Source organism: Cervus elaphus, chromosome 12 (genome assembly GCF_910594005.1).
Source record: "Cervus elaphus chromosome 12, mCerEla1.1, whole genome shotgun sequence".
In the NCBI taxonomy this organism is placed as follows: domain Eukaryota; kingdom Metazoa; phylum Chordata; class Mammalia; order Artiodactyla; family Cervidae; genus Cervus; species Cervus elaphus.
In genome coordinates, this window is record NC_057826.1 from 91825249 (window position 1) to 91845187 (window position 19939).

Below are 19939 nucleotides of genomic sequence, written 5' to 3' on the forward strand. Positions count from 1 at the left end.
GCAACCCTTCCTTAAGTTTCAACCTATATAGCCTCTGATGTTGGTTTCTCTCTTCACTAGGAAAGAACTGCAGACTCTATCCACGATCTCATAACCCGGGAATCCAAACATACTCCCACTGATATAACCTTAAATTTTCCTAAGGAGGGATTTAAAAAAAAAAAAAAAGACACAGAAAGCTTTGTAATTAACTACCAAAGCTTTTGGTAGAAATTGTACTTTTCTTTTTCCCTTCCAGTTCCATTCTCTGTGCCCCAAGAAACTCACCTTTATGGGCTACATCATCCAGGTTCCCTTGACCTTGGGCTGTAGGTTCAAATCAGGAGCAATGGGAGGCACCAACAGAGGTCAGGGTGTGGGGAGAGAATGTCTGTGTATCCCCCTCCACCTGCTTTGGGCCTGGGGTGTAAGAGCTTGCCTTAACTGCTTGTCCCTGGGCTCTTCAGCAGCTCTTGGTCCCCTTAACCCTGGCTGTGTGCGTGCTAAGTCACTTCAGTGGTGTCTGACTCTGTGTGACCCCACGGACTGTAGCCCCCCAGGCTCTTCTGTCCATGGAATTGTCCAGGCAAGAACACTGGAGTGGGTTACCATGCCCTCCTCCAGGGGATCTTCCCAACCCAGGGATTGAGCCCAGTCTCTTATGTCTCCTGCACTGGTAGGCAGGCTCTTTATCACTAGCATCACCTGGGAAGCCCCTTAAGCCTGGCCCACACCTCTGCAAATCATCTCTTCATTAATGGCTTCCCTGGTGGCTGAGTGGTAAAGAATCCGCCTGCCAGTGCACGAGACATGGGTTTGATGGACAGTGGGGTCTGATGGGCCACAGTCCACGGGGCCACTTCTCGACTAGACAACAAACAACAGCTAAATCCTTAGCCCCAGGCTCTAAAGACACAATAAAATTCTATTCCAAACAGATATCAAGCAAACCTTCAGGTTTATTAATAGAGGTTATACACATTTTTTAAAAAGAACATAAAAACAGTGATGTAATATTTTATAAGTACATACTGATAATACAGTAATGGGTCTTATTAAGTCAGATGCATTTCAATATAAACATTTCAATATTAAGTCAGATGCATTTCAGAATAAACAGTGACAGTATATCTATCACTAAGTTAGATAAAATGAAGACAGTAACTAAATAAAAACAATGTTAACTTTTACTTACTTTACAATACATATTTTTATGTAAATTATTCAATGGAATTTGGAAACAGTTTTTTTAAATAGGTAAGCATTTGTCTTAGTTTTCTATTCTTTTTGTTTGTTTAAAATGCCAACATTTTTTCATAAGGAAAAAAGATATATATCAACATTATTTTTAATTATTTTGCTAAATACACGAGGATATTCTGTACTTGATACTCATCATAGGGTTAAAAAATGGCTTTTAAAGCCATTTCATTAACTCTTAAGAAAAGTGAATGGAAAAAATGGAGACCATTTGCCTAGATTTCAAAGTCAATTCCAGTTCTTCTGCCATTTCTGACATAATTAATGCTTTTTTAAAAATCTGATTTGAGTAGGTACTGAACAAAACATTTGTAAATAGTGTCTAATTAAGTCAGACTGAAGGACTTTTTTTTTGAAGGACTTACTTTTTATCCTTAGTTGATGTTTTTCAATCTCTTTTATGTATAACTTTGCTTTCATGTTGATACATAGACTGATTATATTATATACAGAATTTATAATTATCTTGCTTGAATAACACTGTAATAAAAATTTTCATATTCTGTTACTGAAGGACCTATTTTTAAAAACATGCTTCTTGTAATATATTATGTTTTCCTCTCAAGTTATAACCACAGGAAGCAGTAACCCAAATGTTCAAAGTTCTTCACCAGCCAGGCTTGATTATGTGGAACTTGCTTGGTGACATCTGGCTAAAAGCACCTCTTTACATACGGATGCATTTCTTTAACACTTGTCGCACTCCACGTGTTGGTCCACTTTGTTATTCTCGAGAGTAGGTTTCAGTCTGACTCAACTGTGTTTGCCCAGCACGCAAGCGTGCCTAGAGCACACGATGACTGTCCATGATTGCTATATAGCTGCTTCCAGCTGACAGTGACCCTTGCAGCCTAACTGCCGAAAGCAAACATGCCTTCTTTCTCCATTCTTAACAGAGGCAGAGAAGTCTTTTACATTTATTGTCTCTTGGGATGGCACATCCTACTCCACCAACTTCTAATAAACATGGTAAGCTCACGGCCAATCCTTGAGGGAATCCCAGCAGAGGACAGCAAACACGTGGCCCGGTCTTGTGTCTACCGCCTGGAGCCCTTCATCTGGGGGAGGGGGGCAGGTCGCTTTGAAAGCCAACCTCAGGTCACTGGTGGGACTTCTGTTCATTCTCAGTTCACACAGGTGGTGGGTAAAGCAGCAAAAATGCTACCCGCATCATGTTTTCATCCGCTTTAATAATTTTAAGAATTCAAACTTTGATCTATTTAACAAGAAAAACAAAAGAACTTTCTCTACACACAGCTAGTACTAAGTCTTATCCCTCAACAATTTAAACATTGCTGTTGAACAATTTAAAAATACATTTATTTGCAAAAGCTGTGCAAGTCCAAACTGTAGAATCTCTCACTACTGATGGGCTTCTTCAGAAGTTCCGACCTAAACTTTGCATGTTAAGTCAGAAAATCAGAGTTTATTTCCATAGTCTCTGGTGAAAAAAGAGAGGGTTTCAAAGTGCCTATTCTATACTGTACTGCAAAGGATATAAGTACATGTGTATAAATTCACACCATACATCTATAATAAGTCATGTAAATATATGAAAACAGAGATGTCTAGTTCTTGTAGTAACACTGGCCATACTCTCTTGGAATAATGTTTTCTACTCCTGTTACTTTTGTCTGTAACTAACAAATATACAAGCTTTCGTAGGGAGACATGTAAATCACACGTTTGTTTTAGATGGTAAAGGAAATACTTTTTTTTTGTCAGGGATGAAGTCGAATCCTCAGGTGATTTGCTTTTTTAACATTTCCCTTTTAAGTGACTGTCGGTCCCTTTTCCTAAGTTAAGAGCTTCTTGTAGAGGCTGCTACTCAGGTTGGTGGAGCAGGTGTCCAGTTTACTTGGCATCAGCTGCCCGCTGCTGTTACAGCTGCTGGGATCTGCACTTTGCTTGCAGCATAAGATCGCCGAGAGGTGCCTCTGGCACTCCGAGGAGGCATAGTAGTATACCAAGGGGTCGATGCAACAGCTTATGCTGCTGACACAGACACAGAGGAGGTAGGCAAAGTAGGCAGCCTCTGTCACGGAATCCGGGGAAAGGAAGGCGTAGTGGAGAAGCAGAAGGACGTTTGTGGGTCCGAAGCAAAGGATGAAGACGCAGAAGACAGCCGCGGACAGGAGCAAAGCCCGCGACTTCTTGCTCTGGTTGGCAACCTTGGAAGAGCTGAGGCATCGGATGATGGACACGTAGCAGACTGTGGAAAGAAACAGCGGCACGAAGAAGAAGACGGCGGCGAAGGCGGAGAAGTAGTAGGAGTAGTAGCCTTCCAGCAGCGTCTGGTTGAGCACGTCGTGACAGGTGGTGATGTTGAGCTCCGGCACCCGGGCGGCCTGCTCCTGCAGGAGGAGAGGCACCACGCCCGCGATGGCCATGGCCCAGATGGCCAGGCAGACGAACGAAGCGCGCCCCAGGGTCCGCCAGGAGAGCGACTGGATGGGGTACACCACGGCCAGGAAGCGGTCGACGCTGATGGCCGTCATGAGCATGATGGAGGCGTACATGTTCCCGTAGAAGGCCGCCGTGACGAAGCGGCACAGGGCCGACCCGAACCTCCAGTCGCTTCCGGAGAAGTAGTAGCTGATCTTGAACGGAAGCACACACACGAAGAGCACGTCTGCCACGGCCAGGTGCAGCATGTACACCACGGCCGGCTTCTTGACCTTCATCTTCAGGACGAACACCAGCGCGGCCACGACGTTCAGGGGGAGGCTGACGAGGAACACGCCCGTGTAGACCGAGGGGACAAAGACAGTCAGCCAGGCGCTGGTCAGATATCCCGAGGCCGCACTGGAGATAAACGGAAGGGATGACTTTTGAGGAGGGCTGCTTCTGTTGCCTGAGCTTGATCTGCCTTCTGTGAATTCACCTTCACTCGAGTCCTCGCCATCATGCAGTGGGATTAGTTCATATCCGTCATCGCGATTCCTGAGAAAGAAAGACCGGGGACCCAGAGTACCGTTTGTCGCTTCTGACTCTGAAAAGGAAAACATTCTTAAATTAATTAAAAAGGCAAAAGCGGACAAAGGAGAGAGTACACTTGACTTTTGCTTTTGGTCTTCCTCCTGGGAGAGTCGGTGGTAAAGAGCAGGTGACACTCAAGTGGATGACAGACGTCATCTGTGTGTGTGCGCTCCATTGCATCTGGCTCTCTGCAACCCCACGGGCTCTAGCCCACCAGGCTCCTCTGTCCTTGGGGATTTCCCAGGCAAGAATAATGGAGTGGGTTGCCATTTCCTTCTCTAGGGGATCTTCCCGACCCAGGGATCGAACCCGAGTCTCCTGCACGGGCGGGTGGATTCAGTACCACTGAGCCACCAGGGAAGCCCAGACTTCACCAGGGAATTAGCTAACTCAAGATAATGTACCACATCTTGTTCTGGCACAAGCAAATGCTTCTCAAGCTCTGCTCCTCGGAGAGATGAGGTGAACCACAGGCTTTCAGAGATCTCTCCTACAGATATCAGGACAGGCTGAGTACAGGCTGATGTGAAAGGAAAAAGCCGTGACTTCTTTTCTATGCGAGTCACTGTCTATATAAACAAATCATCCCAGGCTCTGTGACTTCTCTTTCCTCCATAGGCCTGCAGGTATACTTTTTTCCCCCCTCCATTTGGTTTGTGGCCACTCCTTGAGATCCATTCTCCCTCATGGAAAAATAAACACAGAAAGTTGAGGGAACATCTTAAAGCTTATGGAACTAGAGGTGACTTTGAGCAAGCTTGCTGCGGCTGCTGCTGCTGCTAAGTCGCTTCAGTCGTGTCCAACTCTGGGCGACCCCATAGACGGCAGCCCACCAGGCTTCCCCGTCCCTGGGGTTCTCCAGGCAAGAACACTGGAGTGGGTTGCCATTTCCTTCTCCAGTGCATGAACGTGAAAAGTGAAAATGAAGTCGCTCAGTTGTGTCTGACTCTTAGTGACCCCATGGACTGCAGCCCGCCAGGCTCCTCCGTCCATGGGATTTTCCAGGCAAGAGTATTGGAGTGGGGTGCCATTGTCTGCTCAGTGAGCAAGACTGAGGGGACTCAATTTCCATGACAGTTATCCAGGTGATAGAAGCTCTTCTTTACTAGCTTCAGCTTGTTTACACAGTAGAATGTCCCAAATCTCTCATCATCTTTGGGTCCAAGCCGCAGTCCCTCAGGTTGCTGTCTAATAGAACCGCAAGGCACCTACCACTTGAGTCATCTTCCCTGTCTCCCTCCTCAGTAGGTCAGTGGGGCAGCACCAGTTCTAGGTCAGTGCCTCCCTCAGCTCAGTTCCAAAATGCCACATGCATCCAGGCAGATGCCAGGCCAGCAGGCTCTTCTGAGTGTCAACCAGAAATCACCATAAAGGCTCTGCTGCAAACATCCTTCCTTTATCCACCAAAACATCCACCAAAAACATCCAGTGGAAAGTTCATCACAGAAATGCAGCATTTAGCTGCTGGAACTCAACCAGCTTTTGCTTCCCGGGAGTTGCACTGTCATTCTATCACTGAGGAGACTTGGGCAGAGAGCTTTTGTTGGGCTTTGGGGAGCTGACGAGTGGGGACAGAAACCACAGGGGGAAAAGGATGAGGCTTCTATCCCTGGGGGCGATTACCACAAAGGCTGGACACATGTGTCACTCAGAAGTGAGGTCAAGGGAATGAGAACTGGCTGGAAATTAGATAAATACAGTGAATTTTCCTGCTTTCAGTTTTATTTTTCAGTAGTGGAACCTTCCTGCAAACAAAAACTTACACAGAAAAGCATGATGCAGTAAAAGAGATAGTGCTGCTTCTGGAAGGTCCTTACCAGACCCAACCATCCCCTAGACAAAAATTACAGACGCTGGATTCCTTTCCTCCCCCAAATCAATGACCTGAAATTATGTAGGTTCACCATCGTGTTGGGGAGGGGAGGGATGGGTCTTGAAAGAAAAGATGGCAACTGGTGGGTTTCTGGCTTTCAGTGGCTTTTAGCTTGAGAGGAGGCCAAAGTCAGAGCCATGAAAGACGGCTGAAACTCAAATAGAAAACTCATAGTCTCTGTGCCCTGAAGAACTAGAGGACAGTGTTCAGGGCAACCACAGTCATTGGAAACTAGGAAAGAATCCCAGAAAAGAGCAAGTCGGAGGGGGAAGGAGAGCTGCAGATTCCAGTGTAAATTCTGCCCCAGGTCTGGGGCACACTCAGGGGAGATGTGAAGCTGCTCTGCTGGACTTAAAAGAATGGAAGTGCTGTTTGACCTTTTTTGCTCAAGAGGAAACATTTGCAGTTTGAGTTCAACCAAATTAACTGCCTGCTCAAGCAAAAACAGCAACACTCAGTTAGAGAAATAAGACAAAATCTTGAATGTTTACAGCAGGATAATGTTCACCATACAATTAAAAATCATTCGCTATAAAGAGAATCAGGAAGGTGTGACCCAGTCTCAAGAGAAAAGGACAATCAATGGAAACCAATCCCAAGATGGCTCAGATGTTAGAACTAGCAGATAAGGATTTTAAAGGGTGTGCTACAACTATGCTCCATGAGGGAAGAGAAAGATTTCATTGAAATGAATGAAGAAATACAAAATAGCAATGAAACCAACCAATGGAACTTCTAGAACTACAAAATAAAACACAATAAATTGGCATCTATTTCCAAAATGAAGAGCGAACCTAGAATGGCACCAAATGATACACAGTAGAACAGGGCCTGGTACCAAAAGCCTGAGGTCAGATGACCTCAGCAAGAGCATGAATGGGTCCCCTGAGGATAAAGAGTTGATCTGTCCGAGGGGAAGAACAAAAATTTGCAGTGATGAGCCTGAGTGTACATAGATACCGAGGTTGTTCCCCAAGGGTGGGAAATAGTTCCTACTTAATCTCCAAGTCTCTCTAGTACCCTGCCCCACAGGTAGCAGGTATGGTCCTTAAATTGGCTTTTAATGATAGATTTGCATTCTAATGCTGGCTGTACCCTGATGGCTCAGCGGTAAAGAAGTCACCTGCAATACAGATGACGCAGGTTTGATCCCGGAGTCAGAAAGATCCCCTGGAGTAGGAAATGGCAACCCACTCCAGTATTCCTGCCTGGGAAATCCCATGGACAGAGGGGCCTGGAGGGCTACAGTCCGTGGGGTTGCAAAGAATCAGACACGACTGAGTGACTGAACGACAACAAACAACTGGCTCTACCAGGAGTCACTTACCTCCTCTGAACTCAGACTCAGGATCGTTGAAACAGGAAGATCCAATACCTGTCTGGCCTACAAATCTGGCAGCTTGGAGCATCCATCACACATGAAATAAGGATATATGTTCACTTTGTAAACTTCAAAAATTAACCAGTGTAAGAAATTATTATCCTTCCCCATCACTTCAGTGTGGTTTGTTTTCTGCTCTCAACTGTTTTGAGAGCAAAAAAATTAAAATGGAATCTGTGTTCCTCTTCCCTCCCTCAACATATAACCGTGTTTAGTTTTTCAATGTGATGAGGGACATGAAGAGGCTGTAAGGTACGGAGCCCCAGTACTCAGAGATGTAAATCAAATTTCAAATTCACAACTTCTTCCTCAAGGATCACCTCCCTCCTCTTGCGATGCATCTTATTCGCTCTGTGTGTCTTGATCTGGTCACGGGGGAACCAGGCCCTGGTGCAACAGCCCCGTGGGAAGTGAGGCGACCCTCGAAGTCATGGATGTGTGGGAAGTGGAAGAAAAGAAAGAGTTCTGGGACTTTAAGACCACAAAGATATGTGTCCCTAAAAATGCCGACCCACAGGAACCTTAAAAGAACATGACTTTCTGCTGCAGAAAGCCCTCTGGGGGCCTGGCCAGACTGAGGACTCGTCATGTCATGTATAGAGGGGAGAAGAGCGCATGCGTGCAAGCCACGTAAGCGTCCAGATGTGACCTAGAGGGGTGACACCTGGAAAACTACTGAGCACGCACAACTCAACTCCTAGATGCTGTCACTTGGCCTGAAAATAAAAACTGTCATTAATTAGGCTTTGCTCTGTAGCTAGTCTTGGTTGGCCAAAAATTTCGTTTGGCTTTTTCTGTAATAATGCATGGAAAAACCCGAATGACTTTTATGGCCAACCCAACACTTTGGGAATCAGTATTTTCAAAAATTTCTTCCCTGGCTTGGCCTTCTTCGGCAGTATGGTGTTGATGACAGAAACTTTATACCCACTCGAACATGACATTTTTATAGGCTGGAGCCCAGGAAGAATGCATAATCCTTTGATTAGATATCATTGCCTAAGGTGTCACCTTTTCTTGCCACCACAGGTTTTGATATTTTGGCCTTTATGAGATTACAGGATGTCAGCAAATTTTGTTTAACTATATACCAGCATTAAAGAGAACAAAACCAATTCCAGGTGATTAGATAAATCCAACTAGCTTGTGCCCCTTGGGCTGAAATTTGAGTTTGGGAATCTTGCTTTTCCTTTAGACCTAGGTCAAGGAGAAAGTGCCTGTCAGTGGACCAAAAACTCCTGTAAACATCTGTGTTTTTATTGGTAAGTTATGGCTTAAAGAAAAAAAAAAAAAACTAGGACAGGTCCTAAAATTGATCCTCATATTTGTTGCAAAAGTTTCACTTAACTTAGGTTTCTTGAAATGGCTCTAGAGTAATTTTGATTGTTGAACATAGAATATTGCTAATGAGTTTAAATGTGGACTCTCTAACTCAGGAGACTTTTAGAAATCATAAGTCAGGAACGGCCGCTTTTTCTTTGACAAGATGTGGCCTAGAAGCAAAGTGGTACCCAGATGTTCTCTCAAGGTCCCTCATGATCCTGGAATTTATACCATGTCAGCCTCCAAGAATATGCCAGCTTCAGTTCTGACTCAGAGTTCTGGCCTAGAGAGCTCACCCTTGGTGGGTTAAGAAACCAGAAATCCCAGGGCCTTGCCTACATTTACAGAGAAGGATAGCTGTACCCTGCACTTCTCCACCAGTGACTTGACACTACAGGCTAAAGAGAAATAAAGGGGTGATGGAAGAATGATGGAAACATACTAACTCCAGGCAGAAAACAACATGAGTGGGTTACTCCACAGTCTCAGATGGAACCACGCATCATGAAAAGAAACTGCTGGTTCCAGATCTGGGGGAGGAAATGCACAAGACGAGCCCTGAATATCTTCAAAGAACATTAGGGTCAGGTCAGAAAGACTCTGAAGTCACTCCAAGGGCCCTTCCCAGAGGCCAAAGATCATTAAGAGAATAATGACAGAAATGCATGGAAACGTGGGAGAAATGTCATATTTGTTAATATCTATTAGAAAAGGCAGAGGAACCAGAGATCAAATTGCCAACATCTGTTGGATCATCGAAAAAGCAAGAGAGTTCCAGAAAAACATCTACTTCTGCTTTATTGATTATGCCAAAGCCTTTGACTGTGTGGATCACAACAAACTGTGGAAAATTCTTTAGGAGATGGGAATACCAGGCCACCTGACCTGCCTCCTGAGAAACCTATATGCAGGTCAAGAAGCAACAGTTAGAACTGGACATGGAACAAGAGACTGGTTCTAAATTGGGAAAGGAGTATGTCACGGCTGTATACTGTCACCCTGCTTATTTAACTTATATGCAGAGTACATCATGAAAAATGCTGGACTAGATGAAGCAGAAGCTGGAATTGAGATTGCCGGGAGAAATATCAATAACCTCAGGTATGCAGATGACACCACCCTTATGGCAGAAAGCGAAGAACTGAAGAGCCTCTTGATGAAAGTGAAACAGAAGAGTGAAAAAGCCGGCTTAAAACTCAACATCCAGAAAACTAAGATCATGGCATCTGGTCCCATTCAGTCAGTTCAGTTCAGTCACTCAGTCATGTCCAACTCTTTGCGACCCCATGGACTGCAGCACGGCAGGCTTCCCTGTCCATCACCAACTCCCGGAATTTACTCAAACTCATGTCCATTGAGTCGGTGATGCCATCCAGCCATCTCATCCTCTGTTGTCCCCTTCTCCTCCTGCCCTCAATCTTTCCCAGCATCAGGGTCTTTTCAAATGAGTCAGCTCTTCGCATCAGGTGGCCAAGGCACTGGAGTTTCAGCTTCAGCATCAGTCCTTCCAATGAACACCCAGGACTGATTTCCTTTAGGATTGACTGGTTGGATCTCCTTGCAGTCCAAGGGACTCTCAAGAGTCTTTTCCAACACCACAGTTCAAAAGTATCAATTCTTCGGTGCTCAGCTTTCTTTATAGTCCAACTCTCACATCCATACATGACTACTGGAAAAACCATAGCCTTGACTAGACGGACCTTTGTTGGCAAAGTAATGTCTCTGCTTTTTAATATGCTGTCTAGGTTGGTCATAACTTTTCTTCCAAGGAGTAAGTGTCTTTTAATTTCATGGCTGAGGTTACCATTCGCAGTGATTTTGGAGCCCCCCAAAATAAAGTCTGCCACTGTTTCCAATGTTTTTCAATCTATTTGCCATGAAGTGATGGGACTGGATGCCATGATCTTCGTTTTCTGAATATTGAGCTTTTTTTTTTTCTTTTTTCTTTTTGGTAGAATATTGAGCTTTAAGCCAACTTTTTCACTCTCCTCTTTCACTTTCATCAAGAGGCTCCTTAGTTCCTCTTTACTTTCTGCCATAAGGGTGGTGTCATCTGCATACCTGAGGTTATTGATATTTTTTTCTGGTAATCTTGAGTCTAGCTTGTGCTTCCTCCAGCCCAGCATTTCTCATGATGTACTCTGCATATAAGTTAAATAAGCAGGGTGACAATATACAGCCTTGATGTACTCCTTTCCCTATTTGGAACCTGTCTGTTCCATGTCCAGTTCTAACTGTTGCTACCTGACCTGCATACAGCTTTCTCAAGAGGTAGGTCAGGTGGTCTGGTATTCCCATCTCTTTCAGAATTTTCCACAGTTTATTATGATCCACACAGTCAAAGGCTTTGGCATAGTCAATAAAGTAGAAATAGACATTTTTCTGGAACTCTGTGGTCCCATTATGTCATGGCAAATAGATGGGGAAACAATGGAAGCAGTGACAGGCTTTATTTTTTGGGGGGGGCTCCAAAATCACTGCAGATGGTGACTGCAGCCATGAAATTAAAAGATGCTTGCTCCTTGGAAGAAAAGTTATGACCAACCTAGACAGCTTATTAAAAAGCAGAGACATTACTTTGCCAACAAATGTCCGTCTAGTCAAAGCTATGGTTTTTCTAGTAGTCAGGTATGGATGTGAGAGTTGGACTATAAAGAAAGCTGAGTGCTGAAGAATTGATGCTTTTGAACTGTGGTGTTGAAGAAGACTCTTGAGAGTCTCTTGGACAGAAAGGAGATCTGACCTGTCCATCCCAAAGGAAATCAGTCCTGAATGTTCACTGGAAGGACTGATGCCGAAGCTGAAACTCCAATACTTTGGCCACCTGATGCGAAGAGCTGACTCATTTGAAAACACCCTGATGCTGGGAAAGATTGGAGGCAGGAGGAGAAGGGGATGACAGAGGATGAGATGATTGGATGGCATCATTGACTCAATGGACATGAGTCTGAGTAAACTCCGGGAGTTGGTAATGGACAGGGAGGCCTGCTGTGTTGCAGTCCATGGGGTTGCAAAGAGTCGGACATGACTGAGTGACTGAACTGAAGTGATGAGTTCATAATTATGCTTCAGGGAAAATAAAACCTTTTTCGGTCACTTTTGGAGGAAACGAGGCGATCCAGTATGAAAATTGGTAAATAAAGGCCAGATTCAGCATTTATCTTGCCTTTTCTATATTCAAAATATTTTGGGGAAGCCAAACAGTCAATGAAGGAAACTTCTACTTCATAAAATAATCCCAGCTTATAAACACAGAAACAATGACAGATTGAGAAATGCATCTTGAAGTGCTCAGTGAAATAAGATTTAGTCCAATGATCATCAGTCTCTTAAAGAACGTGAGGTGAAAGGATAGGTGATAGAAACTCTCTAATAACTGGGTCACCTGACAACACCTGAGTCCACTGTGCAATCTTAAGATCTCAAAAAGAGAGACGGGACTTCCCTGGTGGTCCAGGGGCTAGGATCTGCGCTCTCAATGCAGGGGACCTGGGTTCAATCTCTGGACAAGGCACTAGATCCCATATGCTATAACTAAGGCTGGTGCAGCCAAATAAATTCAAAACGAACAAACAAACAGGTGATGTAACAGGTGTGTACACAATACCACTAGGTCAGGCAGTCTTGGAGAAAAACCAAATAAATCAGGTTAAGCCTCCAAATGGACCACATTACAGAAAACGCATAGGAGAGAAGGGCATTTGAATACCCCCGCTGGATAGGCCCAGTATGTAATTAGGAAAGTCTAGAAGAGGAATGACCCAGTTTCTCTGACACAGAGCCTTGAAAAAAAAGAGAGGGAAAACCATTACAGATTAAAAGAGACTTAAGGATATGTCAACCTAATGCAACAGCAGACCTCATTTGATCCCAATTCAAATAAACCAACCGAAAAAGCATTTATGAGACAATCAATGAAATGTAAACACTGACTGAACAGTTCACAATATTAAGAAACTGTTGTTCCATTTCTTTAGGTGTTATAATGTCATTGTGGTTACATGAAGAAAAGAGTTCTTATCTCTAAGGATATATAGTGATATATTTACAGATGAAAAGATACCATGTGTCTGGGATGTGCTTTAAAATTGTCCATTTGGAGAGGAGAAAAGTGAGGATACAGATAAAGCATACAGGGGGTAATTATACTGCCCACTTTGGGTATCTTTGAAAATCTCCAACATGAAAAGTGAAAAATAAAAGAAGAAAAACACTTTATGCACATTTACTAGCCACCAAAAACTAAAGACAACAGCTTTCGCTTTCGTTTCTGTTCTGTCTTAGTTTTTGAAGGGGCAAAGGTTCTTGAGTGTTTGTGTGAACACAGCTTTACACTGAGAGAATTCATGTGATACCAGTCCTTCCAAGGCGTTTCTGGACTGTGGAGGGGAGTGGACAGGAAGAACACATTTGCTGAGCACTTTGTGCTCGATATTTCACTTACCCTACCTCACGTAACTCTAGTATTTTTATGAGATAAGCGTGATAGTGCCTATTTTACAGACAACATGGATGCACAGAGAGGCTAAGTAACTAATCCAACACATAGAAAGTGGAGGAGCCGGGAACTGAACCACATCTGCCTGGTTCTAAAGCTCATGCTCTCTGAACACCACTTACCCTGTCTCTTCAAAAAAGTTGTGAATTCAGGACCTATTCCTGAAAGAGTATGTTTTTCTTCTCTAGCATTTCACCAAACAAATGAATCTGCCCACTCTTCGGAACTATAGATAGCAGGTGGGACCCGGCCCCCTGAGTGAGTTCCGTTGACGATGTGCACAGCTGTTGCCTGGGAATCACAAGTCCTGCTGACCTTGGCAACACACCAACCCCATGCCAACAACCAGTCCAGACAGACAGGACGGATGCAGTAAGACACGTTCAGGATGACACAGAGAAAGAGATGTCTAAAACACTGTCTCAGGTGAGGCAGAATCAAGTGAGTGAGCAAGCAAATGAACAAAAAGCTCTGCTGAGGAAAAGCCAAAATCAGAGTAAGCTAAGCCCTGACTGCAGAGTGAAGATGAGGCGGCCCCCGCCCCTCCCACCCTCTGGAGCAGGGATTCTGCAGGGAGCATCGTGAAGCAAACCTGGGGGGAAGCCAGGGGCGCAGGGGTTACAGGAAGCAAGGCCAACCAGAAATGTTAACACCAGAGTACCCAACACCACGGCAGGCACTGAAATGTGTGTGGGGGCCTTTCCTGAAGGCCAGGGCCCGACTCAACTCGTGGGGTCAGAAGACCAGCAGGGTCCCTGGGAAGACTCTGACCCTGGCTCTCCCCATTCCTCCAGGCCCATTCTCCACCCGGAGGGACGGGCTCTGAGCTCCAGGCGTGGGGATACTGGATAGCGCTCTCTACAAGATGCTGAGCTGACAGATGGCGAGCTGACAGGAAAACCAATTTACAGTAAAGGATGTTTATGATCACCAATTTCCCCAGAACCAAGTGTTGCCCCACCCAAGTCCTACTGCAGCTTGTAAACCCGAACTCAAACAAACTACATTCTAGAGATGATAGAGGCTGTCATAAACAGTACTTCCTGGAAAGCAGAACTCTTCTCGTAACGCAAGATAAGCTTCAGTTCTGCTGATGGCAGAACAGCATGCTACATCTGCTGCAACAGTGTTTAAACAATGGTAGAGACTTGACGGTGTTTATGAAATCAATGCACAGGACTGTAACAGGCTTTTAAAAAGACAGAATAATGCAGAAAATGTCAGAAGGCATAGCACGTGGTCAAGGTACGTACTGGTTGGGAAAACTTTTATTACCGTACACTATGACTGTCCATGGGCATTTATTGAACATATAGGCAGCAACTGTGTCATCATGTAAAGCATATTCCTTAGAGTTCTTACTGCTGGTTAGCAAAAAAGGAAATACTGGAAAAGGCTCCTTTATAATACCTGACTCTTAATCCACCACAGACTTGAAGTGTAAATAGATGAGATTAGATTAGGTCCTTTCCTGAAGTTCAATAAAGTTGTTGTGCAGTGCAAATTTCAGATTGTTCCTGTTATTTCCAAAAGCAGGCTCTTTTGAAAGCAAATAAAGGCCTGTAACGGCCTGGTACATGGCAAAACATCACTGGATGCCTTGGGATGGAGGAAAAGGAGGCATCACTTCATGGGTTTTTCCAAGCACCATCCCAAGCTTAGGCCTTCCCTGGTGGCTCAGATGGTAAAGAATCCACCTGCAATGAGAAAGACCTGGGTTGGACCCCTGGGTTGGGAAGTTCCCCTGGAGAAGGAAATGGCAACCCACTCCAGTTTTCTTGCCTGGAGAATCCCATGGACAGCGGAGCTGGCGAGCCACAATCCGCAGGATCACAAAGAGTGGGACGTGACTGGGCACACACATCCCAAGGTCAGTGTGGGGGAGGCTGTCTGGGGGACGCTCAGGCTAGACAGAGAACTATGTATTTTGAGAGTTTTGGGCATAAGCACGAGATGTGAACGGCTGAATGAAATAAACCACAAAGTAAGGAAACAAACAGAAAATTCTCAGTGTCAAAACTGTGAGTCCTGGATACTGTCATCCTAGTCAAAAGTAAACCAAGGCCGGAGTTCCTGATGATCCTTCTGGGGGTTCTGTGAGTACCCCACAGTAAGGGGGATGCAGTTCACCAGATACAAAAGGCTGCACATGATATGATTCCATCCATATGTGGAAATACGCAGAAGCGGTGAACCCCGAGCAAATCGGTGCGGCCAAGAGCTGGAGGCAGGGGACGGGGCTGAGTGCGTGATGGTGACTGGCTTTCTTTCCGAGCTGATGAAAATGTTTTGGAACTAGACAGAGGTGGTAGGTGTACCACACTGTAAATGTGCTAAATACCACTAACTGTAAAGTTAAAAATGGTTAATTTTATGCTATGTAGATTCTACCTCAATTTTGTTTAGTTATTTTTACATCTATAGAGTTAGTTTTGATACTAATGCTATTTCCCAGTGTGGTTCTCTTCATTTCTTCCAGTGGATTCCCACTGTCATAGAGGGCCAGCCCCTAACTCTAATACATCTTCATTCTGTGCCCCTCCGCTGGGCTGTGTGTGTCAAAGAAAGATCGCACTTCTGTGTCATATGCTCAATCACACAATCTTACACTGTTTAATGCAATCATTGAAAAGTTCCTTTCACTCATTTCAATTTAATCTTTTTATATACAGTTTTGAAAGGTTACTTTCCATTTAAAGTTATTACAAAATGTTGGCTACATTCTCTGTGTTGAACAACACTGACCTCAATTTTCGAAGCAGAGGAAGACAGGAAGGAAGGAAAGAAGGGAAAGAAGGCAGGCAGGCTGTTTCAAGGGAAAAGAAGGACGTGTGTCCAGAATGAGAGAGTGAGACGAGAGAAACGCAGGGTCCTGGGACTCCAGGGTCTCAGCGGAACTCCAGCTCAGGCGTAGCTGAGTCCGTCTGCTGCGGGGACAGGACAGGGGTGACCTGCCCGGGAGCGGGGCGAGGGGCAGCAAGGGCTGCGGACAGACGGCTGGGAGCAGGCTGCAGGAGGCAATTCAGGGCTATGAGAGACTGCAAGTTAGGGCTGACAGCACACTCGTCTGTTTAGACAAAAAAGGTAGAGAAATGCTGAGCTAGAAAGAAGAAGGAAGGGCAGAGACATGCTGAACTGGAAAGGAGGAGGGAGGGCTGGAAGGGCAACCAGCGGGGATGACGTGAGAGGATTCCTGAGGAAGAGCCAGAGCCTCAGTACCTGCCTTCACACGGAGGGATGCAGCCTGCGGAACACAGAGCCCCAGTCGCCAGGGAGTGAGGAGGGCGGGAGGAGGAAGAAGTCATTTAGATGCTGGGGTAGAAAACTGCTGACTCATAAGAAACTTGACCCTCAGAGGTTCCTGCTTGGCTTCAAGCAGCTTCACTGTCTCGTTTTGTGTTGGGCGGAAGATCGCAGCCTCTCAGTAACAGCCAATTAATCCACACATTCATGACGGAGATCGAGTCACAGACTGCCTTATCATCTGCTTCAGAGTAAAGGCAGGATACCACAATCGATGCATCCACGTTTACTAAACACCTCTGTGTGCTAGACCTGGGCTCCCAAGCCAGCAGGGCACAGACTCTGCCTTCCAGGGATCCTGGGACACACAGCAGGATTATTTCTCTGCTGTCAGAGGGGCTGGGGGGTCTGGATGGCTTCCTCGTCACAGTGGACAGTAGAGAAAACCTGCACTTAGCCAAAAAGGCCTGTGGTCAAATCTCAGTTCCACTTGTAACTGCACTTGTGACTTAACCATTTGAGGGCCTCAGTTTTCTTACCTGTAGAATGGGGATGCCATCTACTCAAATGGTGGATAGAGGAATAAGTAAAATAGTGCCTGTAATGTATCTAGGAAAACTGTTGGCTAGAGTAGGTTCTTGACATAAAGTAGCTGTTTTTAATTAAATGTGAACATGTGGGGTGTGGGAAGTGCCTTCTGACCAAAGAGGAATGGCCTGGGGACAGAAGCTAGAGAAAGCATAGCTCCCAGGAGGTGGAACTACAGGGTGGGGGCTGGGTGAAGTACAGGTAATGTAACAGATTATGTAATAAGGGAGGCTGGGCAGAGGCTGGGGACCCGCCTGCAAGGGAAGGGGCACCTCTGTCTATGCTAAGGAACTGAGCTTGACTTTGTGGGTAGGAAGGCAGTACATGGAATCTCCCACCCAACCCCCTCTGCCACAGTCACCATCAGCTCCCTGGCACCTTTTACTCTCCAGACCTTTATAGAATTGACAGATATCACCTCTAGGACACTGACACGCTTTGATGAGGGAGTCTCACTTATACTGCTCGGACAAAGGAATGTAAACTGGTTAATGAACTCAGGAATTTCTCAAGTATCTGCTGAGTGAACATCTGTTCTAGATGCCAAAGGGATAAATGGAAGTTTATGATCTTTGCTGGGGATAACAGACCCACAAAGTGGAAAAGCCACTTTGCAGGAAAAGCCAAAATGAGTGGGGACAACAAGTCTGCGAGTGCTTTGAGAAAGCTCAAACTGGTGGGCAAGGCTTGTCCTGAAAGGATTTCCTATGGCTGGGGTCTCTTGACTTCTTCCATCAGATACAGGTGGTTAGGACAGACATTGTTTAGAATTGCAGATGCACAGTGATAATAAAAAGCAGACCTATTTTTGGTTGATTTTACGGGGCTTAAAACTCTCCAAAGACAAGGCCCCACCTATTTCTTGCAGCCAGGATCCCCTCCTCCTTTTGAAATTTAGGTACACTGTCTCTGAGACTTAGTTTCAGAATTGGCAAAAAAGGATAAACATGTGAGGGGGTGAAATGAGACCATGTGTAGTGAAAATGCCTCTAGGCCTAGGGTTAAACACAGAATACAAACTTAACAGGAGTGCCTTTTCTTCTCTCACCTTCTTTTCTTCTCTCCCTCATAAAGTGCTCCCAGAATCCAGGGTAGATGAATTGGCCAATGTTATTCAGCTCTATCTATAAGAGCATCTTAGCATGCACCATGCAGGTTGATGTGTGTAACAATGTGGGGAACAGCAGTCTGAACTTCACTCCCTAACAAGAGGCCAAAGACCTTCCTAGGGAATCCACTGCAAAGAAAGGGGACACAATGGATGCAGCATCTGTATAAACCTACTCTCTACCGCACCAACCAAATCTCAAACAAAAATCTGTTAAGAGCGCATCCCAGAATAAATCTATAAAGTGATATCTGACATCAGTGTCAACATATGCAATTTTTCAGTTCTCTGCTTTTCCAAATGTCGCAAGAGATAATGTGCATGTTATCCACACCCACGCCAGAAGTTGCTGCAAAACTCTGGGCTCCTATGTGGGCCTCTCAGTGTTCTGAAAAGCATCACCTCCAAACTCACCCAGAGCAAAGATGGAGAGCAGAGAAAAAAAAACACTGTTTCTGTGGGCTTGTCACCTCTCCGTCTCCAACTGCCTGTATTCCTTCCAAGTTGTGAAACCAATACGAAGTACACAATGTCTCACAGATAATAAGAAAAACAGCTAGCATTTGTTACTACGTGGAATAAAAGAAGCGGGTCTGAAAGCTTACAAAGTTCCATCGGTATAAAGAAATAAAAGCATTTCCCCCCTCCCTTTCTATCTAGGCTCTTTCCAGGCTAAAAACAACTTTTCTGCCCTGTTTTTTTTTAAGGGGGAGAGGTTGGAAAATGCATTTATTTGCTCGGGCAGCAGATACTTAAAAATACACGCAGGGCACAGTAATAGCTGTATTCTAGGTGAGAAACCTCCACCTCCCAGCAGATCATAAAAAGAAATGGTTTCATCACACAGGGGCTGAGGAAGCCGGCTGTGAGGAGCTGGATTGCTGCCTCCACTCACTTGGAAGACTGGGTCCTAGGGAACAAGCAAACAAAGCCTGCCGACCACCGCCTCGTGGCTATGCAGTGACCACTCGGCGCCCCGCGCCACGACCACCCCTGATACAAGGCCTTGTCTGCGCCCGGCGGGGCGGCAGGTACTGATTCTCCACTGAACGGGCCACGGGACCAGGCTTTTCTCTACACCCCTCTCCTCGCCTTCAAAATGTGCAAGAAAAGCCGTTTGAACAAAACAAAACTTCAGCGGGAGCGGTTCTCCACCTCATCTTGGGGGAAAAAAAACACACACCCGGATCGGCTGTTGGTGGAGCCACGTAAAACCCCTTTCTTTTCGGGGTGGTCCTGGGAGAAACAGGCCCCGCAGTGACAACAAATGCAGCGAGGTCCCTCGGCTTCCCCGAGGCAGCCCGAACCCTCCTGGTCCACCTCCTACACCCTGCAAGCTCCAGAAGTCGGTGCAGAGGTCCGGGCCGAGCCCGCCGCGGGCTCCCGGAGAAGGGGCGGTCAGGGGGAACCCCCGGGGTCCCGCGGAGGCCGGGCGGGGAGGGAAGGCCGGGGCCCGCGCTCACCTGTTCTGGGGCCTCGGGTGCCGGCCGACACCAGGGGGCTGCAGAGACCGAGCCCCGCGGCCCAGAGCAGCAGCCACCGCGGCCCCATTGTCCCGGGGCTCCGCGCGCTCGGCGGGGCCGGGGCGGCGCGGCTCGGGGAGGCTGGCCCGCCGCCCGGAGGCTCGGGCAGCACGCGCGGAGTCTAGAGGGCGGCCGCGCGGGCAGACAGAGCGCTCGCCTCTGGGCCGGACGAGGCGGTTCGGCG

At 46.0% G+C, this 19939-nt stretch overlaps 1 protein-coding gene across 1 annotated transcript; it reads right to left on the minus strand.

The window, feature by feature from the left end:
- Window positions 1–920: 920 nt before the first annotated feature.
- Window positions 921–19939, minus strand: F2R (coagulation factor II thrombin receptor). The gene is made up of 2 exons (XM_043920414.1): window positions 19696–19939; window positions 921–4231 (listed from the first exon to the last, which is right to left on the minus strand). The coding sequence occupies exons 1-2, from the start codon at window positions 19781–19783 to the stop codon at window positions 3036–3038; spliced, it is 1284 nt and encodes a 427-aa protein (XP_043776349.1). The 5' UTR covers window positions 19784–19939; the 3' UTR covers window positions 921–3035.

What these genes read in the sequence shown, in the direction of transcription:
- F2R (XM_043920414.1), bottom strand. Translation starts at nt 19,783, where the DNA reads ATGGGGCCGCGGTGGCTGCTGCTCTGGGCCGCGGGGCTCGGTCTCTGC. An exon ending in CACCCGAGGCCCCAGAACAG is followed by an intron (nt 4,232 to 19,695) that starts GTGAGCGCGGGC and finishes TTTCCTTTTCAG; the next exon opens with AGTCAGAAGCGACAAACGGT.